The 16,351-nt window shown below is 40.8% G+C and overlaps 2 protein-coding genes across 2 annotated transcripts in view; both read left to right on the top strand.

Moving 5' to 3' along the window:
• LOC140359387 (complement C1q-like protein 2) overlaps nucleotides 1-16,351 on the top strand; it is a 249,498-nt gene that overhangs the window by 95,533 nt on the left and 137,614 nt on the right. The window lies entirely within an intron of this gene.
• Nucleotides 1-16,351, top strand: part of LOC140359386 (contactin-associated protein-like 5) — a 170,950-nt gene that overhangs the window by 95,381 nt on the left and 59,218 nt on the right. Inside the window, exons 8-9 of the mRNA XM_072444287.1 lie at nucleotides 8,284-8,427; nucleotides 9,132-9,291. Of these exons, the coding sequence (XP_072300388.1) occupies nucleotides 8,284-8,427; nucleotides 9,132-9,291 (304 nt within the window). The remainder of the gene's footprint in view (nucleotides 1-8,283; nucleotides 8,428-9,131; nucleotides 9,292-16,351) is intronic.

The raw sequence follows: 16,351 nt of genomic DNA, 5'->3' as shown, positions 1-16,351 counted from the left end.
GGAAATGTTTGAACTTTGTCAGAGCGGAATTCGAGAGTGTTTATGAAATGTTGCGAAAGGGTGGATAAATGTCTTGGCTCGTTGAACAATTCTCCATGAAACCAAATGAAAACTCCTTTTTAGAAATACATACGTTTTGCCAAGGGCTGGGGTCCCAAAACTCTGTACCTTTTTGGAACTTGTCATTGGTGTCGAGCCTTTGCTTTGCCACTTTCCATCTCTGTTCACTTCACTTGTTCAAAGACGTTTTCCACAATTTCTCAGTTCAATTGAAGCACGCCGCGTTTCTTCTCAGTGGCTTGGGCAATGAAGAAATCTAGATGAACAGAAACTAGCTGCATCCCAAATCTTCTGGTTACACTATGACGTTTCTATTGCTTTACTGTATATAAAATACCTTGAAAAATGTGCATTCTTCCTGTGAGCGGAGTCGGTTTTACTGGGATTGTCCTGCTTTAGTTTGTTGGCGTAAAGTGATCTTCAATTTCTTTCTTTCTCGTAATGTTTTCTGTCGCACTTATTTAGGTCTCTGCCTCAGACTTGTGTTGACAAGACTTTGCCCCTCTGACATATGCTGCATTCATGAATACAGATGTATCAGGGCCCAAGTATCTCCGCACGGTTTATGACACGTGAACATCTCGCGCCGGATTGACCTGCTCCTACTCTGTTTTTCACACAATTTCTGCCAGCATCAGATGTGAGGATGTGCGGACAGAATTTGGCAATCCCTCAGAGCTATGTTGGAGTTGAAGTATTTTGCGGGATACTTTGTGTGGCTGGAGCAGAAGATAAGGACGTGGTTGGAAAAATACAATCTTGTGAAGTCGTGGGAATTAGTAGAACACAAGCGTTTTTAATGTCATTCTGGAAGTTTCAAGCTGATCTTTTAAAAAGAATGTTGCATAATGTATGTGCAAAACGATCTGCTAGTGAATTAAATAGTTTTGTCGGTCCTTTTCCGTAAAATATTATCAGTGTTGTTTTCTTTTTATGGTAGCAGCAGTGGGGTGGTGAAGATAATATTTTGGCTATGAGTTTGAGCCACTTTTTTCCTTGAGCAAAACGCTTCACCTCTCCCCTGTGTTTTCTGTATCAACGTATATATTTATTTTAGGCCTATTTAGTGAATATTTTCAGCAAGTTCTTGTACATAACCCTCAGCAGCAAAGAACGGCGATGGCTTGTTTCTCAGCAAGGGTCGTTGGTGTTGCTCCCCACCATTTTTTTTTTTTTTTTTTTTTACAGAACTGATATTATTTGCTGTCTCTTGGTGCATTTTTGTGCCCCTAATAATATAATACACAAGCAACATGTTTTAAAGAAATTGTATACTCATTTGTAATGCAGGCTATGTGCTAAAAGGTATTTGAACTCCCCTTTCACTTAAACGCTCACTCACTTACCTTTAGCACTCACTTGTTCTTCCGGTCAAACTGTATTAAAACTAACTAAAGTCCAACTTGGGTAACAGAGCTCCGGACAGAGCAGTGCCTCCAGTTAGCCTCGCAAGCTCAGCTAATGTTGAGGACATCACATTGAAGTTATCAATAGTAATCCAGTGCAATAAAAGTTATGGGTATTTTTTACACGCAAGTGACTTTTCTTTACAATGCAAGTGCTGCGCCACTTTGTTTTTTATAAAGCACCAAATATATTACTCAGGAACATTGATTTAGCATTTCAACAATCAGAATCAGTAAGGTTTATTGCCATTGTCAGTGAAGAAAATTTGCAGGCTAGGAACCGTGGAAATAGATTATCAAACAAATTGAAGTTAAAATGACTGCAGGCTTTGGAGTATTTACATTGCGTATTATTAATAATTACATTTTTTTTAACATTTAGATTTAACAATGCCACTGTCTTAGTTATACAATGTTATTTTGTATGTTCTTTATGGTCTGTACAGTCCAGATAACGATTGCGATCATCAAGTCTAGTCGATTAATCACTGCAGCCCTACAACATGACAAATACATGTCAGTTGTGTCTTACTCGTGAGGCTGTTGGTCCGTGTCACTTCTAATGGGAGCCTGAGACAGTCTGAGACGCCGCTCCGACACTAGAGCCACGTCATTATACAGACGACACACGCGTGGACCAGACGGGCGCCGGGGGGACACGGACCGACACTTAAAGAATGATGGGACGTCTCGGCGGGGAGTCTGTCAGCAAGCGTGCCCACTCTCCCCTCTTCTCTTCTCCCTCAGCAGCAGCAGCAGCAGCAGCAGGACGCGCTCATAAGGCAGGCTCCGGCGCATTCTGATGGACTGTTACAGATGAAGTTTCCCCTGGAGAAGAGAAGGATGTGGCGGAGTGAGATGTTGTCATGTAGCTCGAGTACATGAGGTCTTGATGTTGGAGGGAAATGAGCGGTGAAATGCAGTGGCTCTGTCAGTGCTGGGGTCGTCCAAAGTATTGAGAACCAGATGCTAATCGGGACAGATAGTATCGAAGCTAGATAGCCATTTGAGCACGTATTGATACTGCAAAGAAAGAAAATCACAAACAGGACAGAATGTGGCCTTTCCTGAATTTCCACTCAATTTCAGAATGGACATAGATGGATATCTTTGGAACATACCTCTGACGGCTGCAAAAAAGTCGATGACACAATAAATGACATACGGACAATGGGGAAAAAAATATGATTGGATGGGACTGTGTTAAAAAGGGTATGAATTGAATTCTGAGCTTTAAATGAATGACTTACAATTAATTAGACTTTAATCCGTTGGTAAAAAGGTATATTTTAGGGATAAGACACATATTTGTGATGTTTTCTTTACATTTAAGCTTGTTAACGATGATGATGATGATGACGACGATGACGATGATGATGATGATGAAGGTTAAATAAACCTGGTTGCACTGACGGACATGATTCTTCCCCAAGGTTTTGCTTTAGCTGAGGAGCAAATGTCTGGTCATCTCCCGTCTGTGTTTCTGACCACACACAGCTGTGATCTCACACGTGCTCAGTAACACGGCGCTCAACACCATTAAAATATCATTCGGTCGGTTTGTTTAAGCTTCTACCTGCACCGTCGCTACGTGAACGCGCTCCTCCTCCTCCTTTACCTCCGTGCTTGCCCCCGCTCCTCTCTTTTCCTTCCCTCCCAGTTCTTCTCGTGTTCACGCTGTGGCCTAAGGGCTAATGGGCTAATATTTCTTCCAAGGGGTCGTGCGTGAGGCCGTGAGTCCACGATGTGCCGCGAGATCAAAAGTAAATGAAGTGAAAAAAGCAAAGCACGATCCATGACTCGCTTCGTTAAAGGGAGAAAAAAATGCATGCTGCCATTTTGATAATGTAAGGAGTAGGAAGTATAAAATTTGCCACACATTTTAATACTAAAGTAAAGTACAGATACCTACAGATATCTACTGAACTAAAGTAGATAATTTGTACTTTGTTACTTGCCACCTCTGATAAAACATTTTGAGCATGTCATGAAATCATTCCCACTTTGTGCTTATGTCGGGCCAAGGGAGCTTTTTAAATAACTGTTGTCAGTAGCGCAAACACTAAATCCTGATGAAGGAACGGCATGTCATTTTTAAAGTATAAATGACTTTAAGTTCCAAGACACGAGAGCCGGTTTAAAAGACAAGAACAATACAGATAATTCCTTTAAAGCAGAAGTAACGTTGGCGAAAGAGCTTCCCCTACAGCTCCCTTGTGACAACACATGGTCAGAGCATAGATGTAAAAGCTTTATTTATGTATTTATTTTCCCCACATTTTTTTCTTACTTTCTTTATCACAAAAAGACAGTCTAGTTGCATACTAAAACATGTCATATTGTCAAACATAAAAATAGGAGCCAGGGTTTCTCAGCAGAGTTGTCTTCAGCTGGTTTTCCTCTCAGAGACAGCACGGGGCGACGAAGGACACTTCAAACGCCCCACAAATTCATATTTAACCATCACAGGGACTTACAAAGGCATTCAATAAGGTGAAAATGTGACTTAGTTTTGCTTTAATACAACATAACTATTGGGAACATTTTAATTCCCAAAATACACAATTAAATGCATTACTAAAAATGAGTGTATGACAGAGATAAAGACCATCTACACTTCAACTTTATATATTGTTGTAACATATTATGTCTAAGCATATACAATTCAGTCAGTGAATATAAAAGAACATATATTTGCTCACTCTTATCCTGAAGGCTTTACTGTTCCCTTGTTAGAATTACCTACCCTTGTGATAAATATAGAATTGTATCTTTGCTCCTTCAGCTTACGAGAATGGTCTTGTGGAGTAAACTCGACCCTGCGAGGAAACGATACAACAACTTGTGACATTGTGAAACCACTTGTAGTCAGCTAATCCAAGTTTGTAGATCTCCATGTGAACAAAGTATCCTTATGTGGTTGTTGATCTGAACACCTGCAAGCGCTATAGACCCGTCCTCATGGTCGCTGAGTGAGTTAGAGTGTGGTTCATCTGGACAGCTGTAAATTCCAGCTCTGTGCTCTGTCCTTTATCTAACGCAGTATTATTTCCTGTGCTGTAATTATCGAGGGTGCATTGTTATCTGGAGCATACAGCTGTTGATCTGGACAGCTGCAAGCTCCAGATCGCTGTGGCCTCCCTATCTTTAGTATTTCAATGTCTGTGGTTAAAGATAATTTACGTAACGGTTAGTACTGTATTGTGCTTTACAGGCTCGACAAAGCCTCTCAAAGTGCAACACTGTAGCCACAGCTGCCCTGGGGCACATCTGCCCCTCCGACCACCACGCACACCACATACTGGGGCTATGCTAAAATGTTGATTTTTGTGATACTAAATTTGTAGTAGTTTAGTTTCAGATTATTGAAAAGTCACGTAAACAGTTCCATGTGATGTGAGTAATCTTATTTCTTTCAGGTTTTGACATGGAAATTATACAAAAAAGGACAAAAATTAAAGGCAAATGTTTGAGATTGAAAGTGTTATTAGAAAGTGTACTTACTCTAAAACCCACTAATTGACTAAAACACCTCACCAGATTGATTGTTTATGATCAGATTTCAGGTCTAATTATTGGGTTTTAATTATTGGGATTATTGTAGTTACAAGACTTGTCCATGTAAATGTACCTAGTGTTTCTTTGCTGTTGCTTCTTTAAAGAAAGGAAATGTTTCCGTGCTACATATTTGACACATTCACTTTTCTGATGATTAAATGGGTGTGTTTCATATTTATTAAGTTTATGCGGGTTTTGGTTTAACAAAGAAATACAGTTGTTCAAATGTATTTGGTCGCAGAACATACATTTTCGCATGTATCACAAAATCATATCGTACCAAATCATGAGGGACCCTGTGATTCCTACTAGACAATGCGTGACGTGTCTTTTCTTATCCGAGCACCAATATAAGATCTGCGCCGTGTCCTTTATTCATTACTCTTCCGGCTGCTTCTTCAAAGAGAGTCTCCTTGTGTGTGTTGGTCGCAGAGTTAGCGTAGCCTTCTCTTCTTCTCGATCCATGCGTCTTTGAAAATAAAAAGTGTCCTTGCGTTATTAGACCAGAATGAGATGTATACGCTGTAGTCAGACTGGACAGCAGCCTGGTCCAGATCCAAGTGTTTTCTTTATGCACATTCTGTTTAAGATGCCTGTGCGTTTGAAGCTGGAGTGATCTAAACCGTACGCCTAATCTCTTAATCTGGACCCTACATCAGAGAACTCCTTTCTTCTCCTACACTAATACCACTGCTTTTACGGAGTTCTGTGTGTCTTTGCATTTATGGACCACAAATCAATTTTCACCTTAGTTGAAGTTTTCACATGTGCCACCATTATCTGTGGCCTTTAATCCAGTTGTGCTATTTTGAACAGGCTCCTTTCTTGACTTGCATATGGTTTGTAAAATATCCATGGGAATCATCTGGAATTTGTAGGAATTCATGGGAATTAATGGGAATAAACAGGAAATTACCACTTCTGGAGGATTGAAAAACGTTTCAATTATTTATGCAGATACACCAATATTTGTGTTTTTACAATCACTGCTAAGAGAGGAACAGCTATCAAGTTGTCATAGCCAAACAAAGTATAGTTTGGTGATGCATTAAACATCACCTAGAAATACAACTGAGCCATGTTAAATAGTGAGTCTAAAGAGGAGAAGGATTAGAGAGCTGACAGGGTTCAGACACACTTCTAAACTGTCAAGAGAATCCAACAACATTTTGTATATTTGTGTATCGTTTCACATGGTTAATAAGCTCTCATTATTGTCATTGTTTTGAATGTAATATATATATATATATATATATATATATATATATATATATATATATATATATATATATATATATATATATATATATACACAATGTATAAGAAGTGCAAATCTAAATAAGTTAATAATAATTTATAAAACTTGCTCAAATGGATAGAAATAGCATATTTTTCACTTTGTTTAGTGCAGTTGTACGGCACCTTTGTATTATTAATCACAAACAAAACTTTATTTCGATAACTAAATGAGCACAAGTATATGTGGATATTCAAACTTGTTTTCAGATGTGAAGCATTTTGTAAAGAATGTACCCAAGTAATTAAACTGCTCTATTTAAAATAAAAGTAGATTACACCTGAACATTGTGATACATTTTGTGACGCAGTTTAAGCATCAAATGTATTGTGTAGTAACAAACCCTATGATCAGAGTAGATAATAATAATACTAGCACATTTCCTAACACTAGAGAGAGTTTAATGGCAGTCACAAACAAGCTCAGCAGAAATGGCTCTAGAATAAATACACTTTCGTCTCAAAAGTTTTGCAGTAACTGTCAAGCTCAGTCCCGCTGTAAAGACTCTGAGTGACATGTTTACTCCAAACACTGTGTTGTTTAGTCTGTTTAGTTGTTTAGCGTGTGGGCCCAGTGAATGGGGCACATGGTTGAGGTCACAGCAGAGACACTTCCCTTGGACAGAGAAGTCTCCTCAGAGGTCTTTGCAGTGTGTTTCTGTAAATGAATATAAGTAGTAAAATATTAATCGACATGACAACATCGATAACATCAAGCAATCACCTTTCTCTTCTTTGTGCTGCGGTCTTGTTTAGTGCAACACGCATCCAGGGCATTGGTGTGTCGATCAAGAGAGTTTTTAAAATGGCCTTGACTCACAGCAACCACAACACAACACAACACAAGCACAAGACAACACAACACAAGATGTGAAGCAGTGTCTAACTGTAGATTGAGATGTAGTTCAGAAAACAATTGGCCTATATTAATTTAATATCAGTCAAATTATCAGTTTTTGTTTTGATTACGGTAATATCATTTGAAATAAAAAATAAAAAAAAATCTCCCTCCCAGATACCACTGCTTTTACTGACAAGACTCGAACAAAGGCGAATCCATCTTAAAAAGGCACAACAGTCAGAACATGATGTAATGATTGTCGGAGGCCTGTGTTTCGTCCTTGGGTTGTGGGTTATCAGACTGCTCACCCAAGGATGTCCACAAGCCCCACCACAAAGGCTCCTAATGCTCCACATACATTGATAGCATATTTATAGCAGGGCCCTCTATCCTTCACCTAGGCAAGTGTCAACTGACCAAGGCGCTGCTGACCATGTTGAAACAGCACATTTACTTAACGTAACAACATCTAAATGAACTGACATTTTTCCATCACACCACACAGTTGTAATGATTGTGATTTGAGGCAGAAATGCTCAGAACGAGTCTGGTAATTTATGGGGGAAATTCAGAATGGAGTCGGAGGGAGAGAACTTTCTGAACAAGCTTCATCAAACTTACGTGAATGAAGCTAAATGCAAGCTATTTTTTTTTTAATCAGGGAACAATGTTATAGCAATTCTCAAAATCTATGTGAAATACTTTGACTTTTTGTGCAATTTTTTTTGAAAAACTAAAAACTGCTTAAAAATCTGAGTAGATTTTTTACCTGATACTTTACTGGAGTACATGTTTTGCTCATGTATGTGTACTTTCCTTCCACCACTGCTCAATTGTGACCCCACTCCCAATTGAGTTTTTGTCTTGGCCAGACCACGACAACAGTTTCTATAAGGATACAAGATAACATAACTTTTGATAAGCGACAGCAGTGCCAGCAACAACATCATCAAAACATTGAAAAATACATCAATCGTATCGTTGGTGCTTTATGTTATGTGTAACAGTAATAACAGTAATGAGAAGTCTGATGCTGAAGTCTATCGTTGTTGTGTGTGCGTGGGTCGTCTGTGGGACTGATAATAATGACTAACCGAGCGTTTCTTTGTTGTGTGTTTGCAGGCCACAGAGTGAACGACGGCCTGTGGCACTCGGTCAGCCTGGACAGTCGAAACCTGCAGATCAGCCTGAGCCTGGACTCGGAGCCGCCCTCCACCATCGACCAGTGGGAGCAGCTACACTCCCGCGGCAGCTTCTACTTTGGAGGTCAGTACTCACGTCATGATCACATTTGAATATATCAATGGGGCTAGTATTGTTGCTTGTGGACGGCAGGAGTAATCCAAGATCGCTATTTGAATGTTTGAAAGACTCGTTCTGAGCATTTCTTCCTGTTAAATCCCATTCTTTACCACTGCGGGCCTGCTTTAGCATGTTGGGGGAAAGCTAGGTTTGTTGATCTGACATTTGTAATTCCCTCTGATGCCTGTAGATGGAGCGCTATCTCCTGATGTGGGAAACGCCCGACTGAAATAAAGTAAAGTGTGCTTTTAGTATGCACACTATTCTAAGTTCTAAAACCAAAGTAAAAAGGTACTCAAGAGCATATTTAAAGAGCAAAAACTATACAAATAATGCTGAACATTTGTTCTTTAAAATGTCACATGCAATTTTTTCCACAATAAAAACAAAACATTTAAATCTTTTGCTTTTTATGGTGAAATGCCTTTTGAAAGAAGCGAGTTTTGAACAGACATACAACTAACTTATTTATATTAGTAAGTGGTTTTAGATCAATATTATAGTTTACTATACACAAAATGTAAAATAATGTTGTAGTAGTTTAATCCTATAAGAAAAACATAATATGTCATTTTCAAACTCCTCAGCAGAGATGTTTAGCAGTTTAATTTAGTACTTTTTGACCTCTTTTTTCATGACTTACCATGCTTTGTCCATGTGCCCTTCAGGATGTCCCGTGTCTGGATGTAAGAACCCCACCGTCTCATTCCAGGGCTGTATGCGTCTCATCTCCATCAACGGTCAGCCAATCAGCCTCCAGCACGTGCAGCAGGGCCTTCTGGGAAACTACAATGACCTGCTGTTCGACACCTGCTCCATCAGAGACAGGTAACGGCTTTGTGTTTTTTGGCACCAAACATAATCTTAAGAACTCAAAACTACAAAAAACTGTAGTTTCATAAGCCTGAATAACAGACAGTGTAGGACCTTTAAGTCTTGTTACTAATAAAAACATGCTATTCATAAGTCTGGTGCAGTGTCTGACAGCTACTTGTCTCCATGGAGATGTTAATGCTTTGTCTGGAATGTTCCGCTGTCGGGGATTAAACTGGCTGCATTTAATAAAACGTCAAAAGACCTTTCAGTGTTTGTGACCCAAATGCCTACATTCTAAAGGCTAGCACTGTTCCATACATACATTATTTCTAATGCGTTTTAAAGTGGGAGAGTTAGCGTTCGCCTCCACACATCACAAAGTATGAAAAACTATGGCTGTCTTAACAACCGCTCGACCACAAGTAACAGAGTTATCACGTGCAGCATTTTACTGAGATTATTAACATTAGCAATTACCACCAGCATACACGCGAGCAAGCACGTGATCATAGGTTTCTTAAAAGGAACTGTAAGATTTGGATGATGAAATGATGTTTGTGATGTTAAAATGTTGGCGTTTCATAATTCTCCACTCAGAAAGCAGTCTCACATTTGTGTTGTGTTGCCAGTGTCAACAAAATCAAGTTTTCAAACCTGTGCTTTGTCCTCTCATTAAAGCCAGAGCTAGTTCAGCTTCTGCAGCTCAGTGAGTCTGGGATTCTGGAGGAGAAGGAGCTGAACATGAGCCACGGCCTGAACACAACCTGAGAAGGACAGGTGTCTCTTCTGCAGGTCAAGGCTCTGGACACAGGCTCAGTTGTGATTGTAGTTCCTTTCTCAAACCAGTAGGAGCACAGGACACATGCAGTCCCTTTAAAGAGGACATAGTATGCAAAATCCACTATTATAATCTTTTAATCTTGTTAGTCATTACTCATCATTAGTTTACTCACAGTTGTATTTTGATTGATTTCTGAACCTTTGAGTTAATCCTGTATTATTTTTAACAGACGCTCGAGTGCTCTGAAAATTCATGTTTTTACCCATCCCCATTCTCCGCCCACATTCTTGTACCTGGGATTATTTGTAAAATCAAGCCTCCAAATTAAACATTTAGAGTTCTAAAATGTCACATATGCATTTTTCTTATCAGATCTGCCATTTTAGAACAGGAAGTCATTGCTGTCTGCCGTTTTAGATCAATTATGTGGTTTACAATGAATGTACCTGGAAAAATAAAGCGAACGTTACGCTGGACAATAACGCACCGGAAATACAGTGAGCCACAACCTGCAGCTGTAATTGGATCATATTTGAACAAGTGGTTTTCACTCCCCTCCAGACAGCGACAGAAGAGACCCGTCACCATCTCCATGCCAGCCCTGCTCTTTCTGCATAGCTAATTTGTTGACTCGAGGCGCGTTTTATTTTATTGTTTATTCATATCGCCTTCATTTCCTCTGTTCCGGAACGAGGTGAGGAAGCGATGCCGTGTCACCGATCGCGGCGGCGGGAGCGGTGACAGCGGGAGCGGTGACAGCCCGGTCCAATTAAAACACAACAACCCCACGCCGAGAATGGCAGTCACCGTTTGCCGTAACAAGCTGCGCACCTCTCATTATCACACCTCACCCGACGAGTTTGTGGGAGCGCCCGGACCCAGCACGGGACGGTTACCGCGACGACTCCTGCGGTTTACCCTCGGGCTGAGCGCTTGTCACCGCGGTGCTGTCGTTTCATTGTTGAAGCGCGCACAAGCTCAGAGCGGACACAACAGAGAGGGACAGGTACAGGATAAAGAACTGTCCCCGCAACTGTGAGCTCGGATAATTGGGTTTGTTTCGAGGTTTTTAATAGAAGTTGTGTTTGTTTTGAATGACACTTGAGTTCGTTATCCGCTCTTTAAAACTGCAATATTGTAATTACTTCGCCCGGGATGTCATATGGCAAACTGCTTTTAGTCATAGAAAACAGTAACTGAGTTGAGTAGACTGAGCTTTTAAATATGGACTAACACTGTTCCTTCATCAAAAATATACCTGTAGTGGTGGTATTTACACTTAATTCACACTTTCACGTTTTGTTAATCTTGTTAACGAGAGCCTCATAAAAAATCAGTTTCATATTTCCCAGATTTGTGAAGGTCTGGAGTTCTGTTTGTAAGTCCATGAATCATCACCAGACTTGTACTGAGCATTTCGCCCTCAAATCATGTTAATTAAAAGGCGGTATGGCCGATTTTTCGGCATTTTGAGAACGCAGGCGGAAGTGCGCATGCGCACTCCCCCGTGTGGACTGATACAACACACACGTGCGTTTTTTTATTAGCGCGACGGAGCGCATCACATCGCTCGTCTCCCATAGATTTCTGTCCACTTCTGCGTCAGCTCGAACTGTCTTTCTCCGTCTTCATTTTGCCCCGTACACTAAGGGAACTATATTATGATAGATCCATGCGCTTAGGCACGCGGAAACGTGCGAACGAGCCTGACGCGGCTGCAGGTGAGCGATAGGTGCGTTTTATGATTGATACGTGGCAGGACAAATGATTTATCCACGCCACGAGGAAATATGATAAAAAATTTGCTGGAAAAAAAATCGTCCATACCACCTTTAAGACTTCGTGCTTGCGTTTTTTTGCATGTGGAGCAAACTAGATTTTGTTTATTTCCCCGTGATAATTCCTTTTGCTGCCAGTTGATGAAGTGCTAACACCAAATCTTGAAACACACAGCCCTGATAAATGAGAAACAACGCCTGACACAGCAGCCCTGAGCAGCTGCAGCAGGCGTCCTTAAGGAGTGGCTGGTGATCGCCCAGGTGTGGACAGGCCCCAGCCAATTAGGGACCAATTAGGGCATCCAACCAGGAAGAGAGATGTTGAGGGCCTCCAACCACTAACACGGAGCCAATGCAGCCGTTTTGGGAAGGGAACAATACAGCACACATGATCTGCAGGCCAGGGGCTGTAACACAGTGTAAATTACTTTAAGTTAAAAAAAAATCCAAAGCAAAGGTGCATAGTATACTAGTCTCCATGAAGATGTCATTTCTCTGCCTAGAATGTTCCACAGTATGGCATTAAAACGCATCTTTCTTTTATTCAATTCCAGATATCTTCATGGCCAAAAAATACTTGGTTTGGCTGCAATGTTTTATGTTGTTTTGTAGAACATTTATCCATGGAAAAAAACAACCTAAAAACGTACATAGTTTCCTTTGAAAATATACTAAATTTGATGCTTTCTTGTGGCTTTTCACTTTGGTCACCTTTGTCCTGCAAGGCCATTTTATGTTATATAGCTAAGTAAAAATATATTTAGTTGAAAATCAAGGACTTAATATGGACGCTGAGTCGGGCTGGTATGAAGTCCTTAAATGTGTTCCTTTGTTTAACTTTTGAATGATTTTTAATTGTAGACGAAAATATCCAACCATCATTCAGTCTTTTGTCTTCATTCTTCAGGTTTTGTCAAAAAATATAGTGTTGAAAATATATATATCGACAAGATACTGCTTCAAATAAAATGCGCAGAATGTAGAGCAAATAAGTATTAGATCTCTGCACAGCACGTGTCTGGAGGTGCGGGGCCTGATTGTCGGATGGAGAGCAGGGTGAAGTAGGTCGTCAGCAGGGGAAAAGGTGCCAGACTCTTAACACCCGCTGAAGGAGACAGACACGACGTAGACGCAACCCTCTGCCGACTGCCTCACAGCCATGACGGTTCAAATGATGAGGCCAATCAAAACACAGAGTCACGTCGTCATGTGACTCTATGAATAGTGTGTGGAAATCAAGTCCAGGACTGCACTCCGACAGCTGCGTACAGTGGCGTTCGCAGTGAAAAACAATTTGAGCGCTGGAATGATCGGCAGGAGTCAAGCGGAAGGTTTATGGTTTTAAAAACATGGAGGAGCACTGGATGACGTCATGTCGTGGGAACAAGTGGTTTGAGCTTCATGGACGGAATTTAGTAACAGAATACTCAATAACTGCAAGTATTCGGTTGCATGGTCCTGTATCGAAACACATTCTGAATACTTACAATACTTTTTTACAGTATATTATAGTAAAAAATATCATAGGATTAAAACAGCTTCATGCATCATTTTTTCCATCACTAATTAGAGAAGGGAAACTTTATTATGAATAGCGCCATATAAATGAGTAACTGTACCCAATTGTTCTGAATACGTATTGTTAGGTATTTAGCTACTTCCCCACGCTGACCATGGATGTAGCAAAAACCTAGCTAGAGCATTACCACTCAATCCTGCTGCTGCCAGTTGGACTATTTGCATATGCGTTGGCACTGCACCATAATGTTTTAAAATATAGTGTGCAGTGTAAAAAACGCTCATCTTCGCATGACAAGGCCCCTCCAGCTTTCAAAAAGAACAGATTTTGTGCCCTTTATTGTCCAAATCCTTCAGTTGCTTGGAAGAAAAATGCAGTTTATGGCGGTGCACAAGCCCACTCTCGCTGTGCAAAGTACTCAGAATAATGTTTAGTGTTCTTGTCAGGGAAAACAGTTTCACTTCAACTGGGAATTTGCTTTGGTGAATTGGTGGTAATGTTAGAGACTGAAACAAACAAACAAACAAACGTAACACTGCGCACACCAGGGAAGAAGAAGTGATGATGGGGAGGGTAGCACTGCTGCTCACGGTCAGCCAAAGCAGAGCAGTTGCACTACACACACCATTGAGCACGGCATAAACACGGAGCAATTTTCCATGACCAGGGTTTGAAGATGACAGCTTTAGGATTAATTAAATGTGCTGTATCCAATTTTTAGTTTTGCAGTTGAGCTAAATGTGCCAGTAAAAGCATGTCGTACAGGCAGCCCTTGGGGTCAAAATGAAACCATTGTGTGCTGTCTGCATAGAATTACAGCTTTTTATTCACCAAAAATCAAGAAGTGTGCTGTTAGCATGCTAGTTTTTAGCTTTACGGCGACGGCAAAACTCGTTCTGGGCTCTGAAAGTTGTGAAAAGCGCGGTGAATAATTAGGATGCTGTGAGAACGGGATGAATGCTGTATCTTCGGACTGCTGCAAACTGTTTAAATTAAATAATTATGTTTTTTTATGTTGTTTTATGAGTAAATGAACGCCAACTCCAGGTTTTTGATGTCTAAGAAGTATCTAATGTAACAGAAATCACAGAACACACATTATTGAGTCATGATATATTCTTGTCCCCTCATCAGAAACATACCTGCAGTTGTATTTAGCTTCATTCAGGCTCATTTCACTCGTTCTGCAATCAAAATATAGTCACAACAAACATAAGGCACTTTTAGCATTACAGTCACGTTGCCTAAGGGCTTCATTTATTTCGTTTTTCATAGTTCATTTCAAACTGAGGACAGCACGAAACAGAGGTGTAGTCTGTCAGTGGTGCCGAATGTAGACAGTATTTTAAGTTAAGAAATGTGAAATACTAATACCGAGGCGACCAAAAGCATGTATAAAAGCCAATTAACGTCACAACAATGCATAACAGTTCCACTATAAATGTAGAAAAACCTGATTAAACCATTCCTGTGTGGCCTCCCATCCGCCCTCTCATCTGTCCACCGTCCCCGCGTTAACGTCAGCTCTGTCGCACTTAGTTCAGCTCCATTAACACTTTAGGAAGACAAACCTCTGCCTCCCTCTCTCCTCTGTGTCCCCTTCCCTCACCTCACCTTCCCTCCTGTTCATTAAAACCGCCGCACTGAAACCCCATCCCGGCCTCAAACGCTACAGCAATTAATGCCCGCCACGTGGAAGTGTATGAAATTATAGACGCACGCTTCGACGGATGGCAATTATGTGTAAGAGGAGCGGGCAGAGGAAAGGGCGATTCATCAACCCAGAGAGGGCTTTAAGAGTGCGATCGGTGAGCAGCGCTGCACTCGGGGCTCACGTGTTGCTAACGAGCTTTGATAGTGGAGGAGGATAAGAGTAGTTGTTTTCAGGATGTCGGAAGTTGGAATTGAAGATAAAGCGGATCTTAAACTCTGTTGTTGAAGTGCTTATGTTATAGTGCTTAGGTTATAGAGGTTAGGCAGATGACAGCAACAAACATGTGTGTGTCAGTGTGTAAAGACACTTTCTCTCAAGTGGCTACAGTCTAATGATGAATATAAAAGTCAAGAGTACAACTCTTCTAACGACAGGCTACGCTCACATTTATCGCTGATACAGACTTTGGGATGACACACAGTTGAACCGTTCTCTCCTTAAATAACCTTTGTCTGAGACTGTTTATTGAGGTAATTAATTGTTGTGTTAAGTTGAAGTATCCTTTATCTCCCCCTACCGTTAGCAAACAAGCTAGCTAAGCTCTGCACAGTCGCAGCAACAGTAGAGAAACTACTTTAAAGGTGGAATGGACGATTTTTTGGCCCAAATCTGATTCTCATTTCCTACGGACGGATTAACATTTAAAATAATAAAGTAATATTACAAAACATCATAGTGCAGTACTAGTGGTAGATACTGGAGCAAATCTCTGCACTGTACTTGTCTGGAGGCACGGGACCTGATTGCCAGATGGAGAGCAGGGTGAAGTAGGTCGTCAGCAGGTGAGAAGGTGCCAGACTCGTGACACTCCACCTGCTGAGGGAGACGGACACTCTTGATCCGAGTTCTGTCTCATTTCTCCAGAGAACCAGTCGGATCACTCTTGTCCGAGTCTGCAGCACGTCGAAGAACCAAATAACTGCCAATGAGGGGCTAAAAAGCTTTAGCATTAGCACTAAAACTAAAACAGCTATAATTGGCTGCCACACGTACGTATAACCACACGCTTGGCAAACCTGGATGAGTATTTGATTTTCAGACACGAGGAACTGCATTACTCATGAGTAGTTTTCTCTCCGTAACTAAAATAGACACATTCAAGTTTTTACTTTCACTTTGTAACGGACCAAAACGATACGACACATGCTAGTCCGCGGCAGCAGTCGTTTTTTTCTGTCGTAACTTCCCTGTTCTGGTCCGCCACCTGCATCTCTACCTGCAGATTATATATTGCTTTGCGTGAAATGCTCCACAGAAATGCATTACTAATAACTCCGTGG

This window comes from Eucyclogobius newberryi, unplaced genomic scaffold (assembly GCF_026437365.1).
Source record: "Eucyclogobius newberryi isolate DKJ021-1_F unplaced genomic scaffold, fEucNew1.0.hap1 SCAF_14, whole genome shotgun sequence".
Lineage (NCBI taxonomy): Eukaryota > Metazoa > Chordata > Actinopteri > Gobiiformes > Gobiidae > Eucyclogobius > Eucyclogobius newberryi.
The sequence above is the reverse complement of the archived record's forward strand: the minus strand, read 5'-3'. Positions and strand labels throughout refer to the sequence as shown.